Consider the following 5,000-nt stretch of genomic DNA (forward strand, 5'->3'; position numbering starts at 1 on the left):
AAGAAAAAGTGAAAATCCGATAAGAACTATGGGAAAGATAAGAGGAGGATAAAAAGAGAAAGATGAGGAATGGAGGGAAGAGAATGAGGAAAAGCAAGGAGGAGAAAACAGCTGCGTGTGAAGCTTTTGATAGATGAAGTCCATCATTTTTAGTTCCATCCCTGAAATTTAATATTTATCTTTTTTTCCGGAAATCACTCCATATTGATTGACTTTTCTCTCTCAATCCCCCCCTTTTTTTCCCTCTTCACTTGAACACACTCCCTCCCCCTACCTCATTACCACCCCATCCCCCCGACTCGCCACTAACACCCCTCCCCCCCTTCCTCCCTCCCCTACAGGCCACACGGAGCAGCTGGAGCGGGCGTGGGACGGCGAGCACAGCGTGGGCGGCGTGGCCCTCGCCCTGTACTCGGGTCTCTTCGCCTACGGGGGCTGGAACTACCTCAACTTCGTCACCGAGGAACTCAAGGATCCCTACAGGTCAGGCACGGGAGGGAGAAGGGAGGGAGGGAGGGAGGGAGGGAGGGGGGGAGAGGGGGGGGAAGGGGGAAGGGGGAGGGGGAGGGAGGGGAGGGGGGGGGAGGGAGGGGGGGAAGGGGGGGAGGGGAGGGAGGGAGGGAGGGTGGGAGGGAGAAGGTAGGGAGAGAGAAAAGAGAGGGAGAGAGAGAGAGAAAGAGAGGGATGAGAGAGATAAAGAGAGAGATGACGAGGGGAAAAAGAAAAGGAGAGAGAGAGGGGGAAAAAGAGGGGTAAAGAGGGAAGAAAAAGGAGGAAAAGAGAAAAAAGGTGAAGAAGAGAGAGAGAGAGAAGAGAGAGGGGGAAAGAGAGAGAGGGGGGAGAAGAGAGAGGGGAGGAGAGAAGAAAAGGGGAGAGAGATAGAGAGAGAAAGAGAGAGAGAGAGATAAGAGAGAGAGAGAGAGAAAGGAGAGAGAGAGAGTGAGAGAGAGAAGAGAACAGACGGATGTGAGATGAGAAGAGAAGATCGAGAGAGAAGAGAGAGAAGAGGAGAGAGACTAGAGAGAGAAAGAGAGAGAGAGAGAGAGAGAAGAGAGGGAGAGATAGGAGAAAGAAGGAGACCGACTGATGAGGAGACGGAGACGATGGAGACGAGAAGAGAGAGGAATAGAAGAGAGAGGAAGAAGAGAGATGAGAGAGAATTGGAGATGAGATGAAAGAGGAGAGAGAGAGAGATAAAGATAAAGAGATTGAGAGAGAGAAAAAGAGAAAGAAAAAGAGAAAGAGAACGAGAGAGAAAAAAACAAACAATAATTGTGCGTATAGAGACAGTAACAAAACCAACAATAAGAAATTACCACTTAAACCACTCCCCCATATTCGCTTTTTCCCCCCCTCTTGAACCTCCAACTTTTCCCCCCATTGTTTCCCCCCTTCCACCCCCCTTCTCCCCATCCCCTTACACGAGTGACACCCGAGAAGCCCGAGTCACCCGAGTCAATCCCGAAAAAGCGGTTGAGTTTCACGCCATGACCTCGGACTCGTACCGCGCCCACGATCACTATCCATAAGAGTGGGTCATCGGACGTTACTTAACATAAAGTCATTAAGCGCGTTAGGACTGCATAAGGTGGATCTGGAGCTTGTGCGAAGTATGTGTGTGTGTGTGTAGGGATGGTCATGGTAGGTGAGGTGTGGGTGGTGGAGGAGAGGTGGTGGACTTGGAAAGTGGGGAGGTTTAATTATTATAGAGAGAACTTGGGGTTAAGAGGCAAAGGAGGACAAATAGAAGGGGGTTGTTGACTTAGCGAGTGGGGGTGGGGGGGGGGGGGGGGGGGGGAGGGGGGGTGGGGGGGGGGGGGGGGTAGAGGAGGGAATTGGGGTGGGTGGGTAGGGGAGGGAGGATTAAAGTGTGGCGTTTTAAGGGGGGGGGGGGGGGGGGGGGGGGGGTTGGGGAGGTGGGGGGGGGGGGGGGGGGGGGGGGGGGGGGGGCGGGGGGGGGCGGGGTGGGGGGGGGGGGGGGGGGGGGGGGTGGCGGGGGGGGGGGGGGGCGGTGGGGGGGGGGGTGGGGGGCGGGGGGGGGGGGGAGGGGGGGGGGCGGGGGGGGCGGGGGGGCGGGGGGGGGGGGGGGGGGGGCGGGGGGGGCGGGGGGGGGGGGGGGGGGGGGGGGCGGGAGGGCTGGGAGGGGGGGGGGGCGGGTGGCGGGGAAGGGGTGGGGGCGTGTTAGCTGAATCTGAGTTGTATGGACACTGTAATCAGGAGATGGCGATTGGGGGTGAAGGTGGGGTGCTCTGGCTTGGTAGGATACGAGCCAATTTGGACTCTTTCAATTATATGGAATCTTTACGTAGTGGAAACTATTTAAATTTTGTCGAAAAATCTAAGTGAAGAAGTGACCTGTGGGGGAGATAGGTTTTTGTTAATATCGTGTGGTTGGTGGGAGGGGGCGGGTGCGTGAGGGTGTCAGGGGGGTCAAGCAAACGGGGTGAGGGACTGGTAGGGTTTTTGGTGCTAGATTGCGGTCGAGGGGACAGGTGCGTAATGGGTATTTTAAAAAAAGGCGGGCGGGGTTTAGAAGGGTGTGTGATCGTGGTAAGGTGGGTGGTGATTTGATCTTGTTTCGGAGGGCCGGGTTTTGTTGGATGTGGGTAGGTGGTTTGGGGATGAAAACTTTTGGTTTTTGTTGTTTCTGACAGGTCGTCTTGTCTTTTTTTTAATAGTCTACTCTGACTTCTCCTTTTTTGTAGGGAATATTCGTGAGCGCAGAGGGGTGTTTGCTTTGTGGTTTTGATGTAACGGTTATTGGTTGTCATTTATTATTGTTTTTGTTTTTTTTATAAGGGCCAGAGGGTGATGGAGGTGTGGCTGTGGGGTGGAGAGGATTTTATATTGGAGAGACGGGCGAGGTGTAGCTCAAAACCTCACATCCTCTTTTGATGTTGATGTTTGTGTGATAGTTGTGATTTTGTTGAATGGATAAAGGTGTAGCCGAGGGAGGTGCTCCTTTTTTTCTTGTTTGGTAGTGTTGTGTGTTGTTGAAAAATGTATCTATTTTTTTTGACTGGGAACGGTCTTTCTATTTATGGGGAGTTTTCTTGTATAATTTTTTTCTTTGGAGTTGTATTTCGAGCGGGGGTTGTGTGGGTAAAAAATCTTTTGGGGTCCACTTTTCTTGAAGTTATGTGGGAGTTTTTTGTGTGAGTTTCTACTTTTTTATCTGGGTTCGGTTCGGGGTGGGTGGGTTTTAGGAGGGGCCGTTTCTTTTTTCATATTGGCAAGCATTTACTTTGTTGATTGATTTGTTTAGTTTAGTGTGTGTGGTGTGGTGGTGGGGGGCAGGGTTTATGTCGTGTTTTTTTTGTTCTAAAATTTTAAATGCAGATTTTGTGATTTTCTTAATATTCCAATTCTTCACAAAATAGTTATCTTGTAAATATTACACGAGAATTATACCAACAACTACAGACGTGGAATTTTTGGTATGACATAAATTGTTTATTTGTTTTTGTTGGATGGCTTCTTTTTTGATCTGACGTTAAGAGAGTACATGATGTCGTTTTTTAAATCTAATAAGTAATTATGAATTTCCAATGTATATTTTTCTATGCTATAAATGTTTTTGTTTCAATTTGTTTTGTTGAAGTGGTTTGGCGACTTAGTTTTGGATGGCTTGATTTGATTGTTTTAATGTGGTATGTATTGAATGTCGTAGTGGAATTCTTTGAGTTTTTGGGTTGTGGTTTTGAAGAGTTGTTGTATTTATGTTTAGGTTTTTAGAGAAGTCTGTTATGAATTATAAACAATTGCGTTTCAATAGAATATATTGACTATATGAATAATTTAATACGATTAGATAAATATTCAGTCTATCTTATTTTTGTTAATGTGTTTCGTTTTTTAACATTTTTCATTTATTGTTACTTCCTGGGTGGGGTTAATCCTATTATCAATATAGTTTTCATGTTTTTACGCTTCTTTGATTATTTATTACTTATTGCAGATCACCTTCTCCTTATTCTTTTTTTTTTTTCATTCTCCTCACCTCTTCTCTCTCTCTACTCTCTCTCTCTCTCTCTCTCTCTCTCTCTCTCTCTCTCTCTCTCTCCCTCTATCTCTCTCTCTTTATCTCTCTCTCTCTTTATCTTCTCTCTCTCTCTCTCTCTCTCTTCTCTCTCTCTCTCTCTCTCTCTCTCTTCTCCACTCAACACTTACTTTCCCCCCTTCCCCCCCTTTACTCCTCCCTCCCTCCCTTCCACCTCCCTTCCCCCCCTTTCCTTTCACTCCCCCCCCCCTCTCTCCCCCCTCCCTCCCTCCCCTCCCTCCTCCCTCCCTCCCTTCCTTCTCCTCTCTCTCTTCTCCCTTTTTTTCTCCTCTTTCTCTTTCTCTTCTCTCCTTCTAACTCTTTCCCCCCTTTCTCCTTCCCCCCCTTTCCCTTCTAAAACTTCACCTTCACCCTTCTCTCCCCCTCCCCCCCCCCCCCCCTCCCCCCTTTCCCTCCTACCCCCCTCCTCCCCTCCTCCTCCTCTCTTCCTCTTCCTCCCCCTTTCCCCCTTTCCCCCCCTTCTCCTCCTTCCCTCCCCTCTCCCCCCCCTCCAATTCCTCCACCACCCCTCCCCCTCCTCTTCCTCCTCCCCCTCCCTCTCCCCTCCTCCTCCTATCTCCTCCCCCTCTCCCCCCCTTTTCCCCTCTTACCTCCCCTTCCCTCCTCTCTTCCTCCACCCCCTCCCCATTCTCCCCACCACCCCCCCCTTCTCCTCCTTCTCCTTTCCTCTCCTTTTCCTCTTTCTCTTCCTCCCTCCCTCCCTCCCAGGGCCCCACACGCCGTGGGGGAAACTTAGAGAATTTGGGTTTTTTAATGGTGGGACAGAGAGTTGTTTTCGCCCAAGGAGTTTTGGGTAGGGGAGAGTGTTAGGCGTTGGGGGGGTTGGGGGGGTGGGTGGGGGGGGGGGGTGTTCATTAAACGGGGGTCGTTAGTCTCGCCCGGTGTTCGAGGGAGTTGCACTGGAAAAAAGGGTGTTGGTTGGAGTGAAATAGGTATTTTA

The 5,000-nt window shown here is 50.3% G+C and overlaps 1 protein-coding gene across 1 annotated transcript in view; it reads left to right on the forward strand.

Moving 5' to 3' along the window:
• LOC125044052 (large neutral amino acids transporter small subunit 1-like) overlaps positions 1–5,000 on the forward strand; it is a 20,510-nt gene that overhangs the window by 6,840 nt on the left and 8,670 nt on the right. Inside the window, exon 2 of the mRNA XM_047640497.1 lies at positions 342–483. Within this exon, the coding sequence (XP_047496453.1) occupies positions 342–483 (142 nt within the window). The remainder of the gene's footprint in view (positions 1–341; positions 484–5,000) is intronic.

Source organism: Penaeus chinensis, chromosome 35, assembly GCF_019202785.1.
Source record: "Penaeus chinensis breed Huanghai No. 1 chromosome 35, ASM1920278v2, whole genome shotgun sequence".
Classification (NCBI taxonomy): Eukaryota; Metazoa; Arthropoda; class Malacostraca; order Decapoda; family Penaeidae; genus Penaeus; species Penaeus chinensis.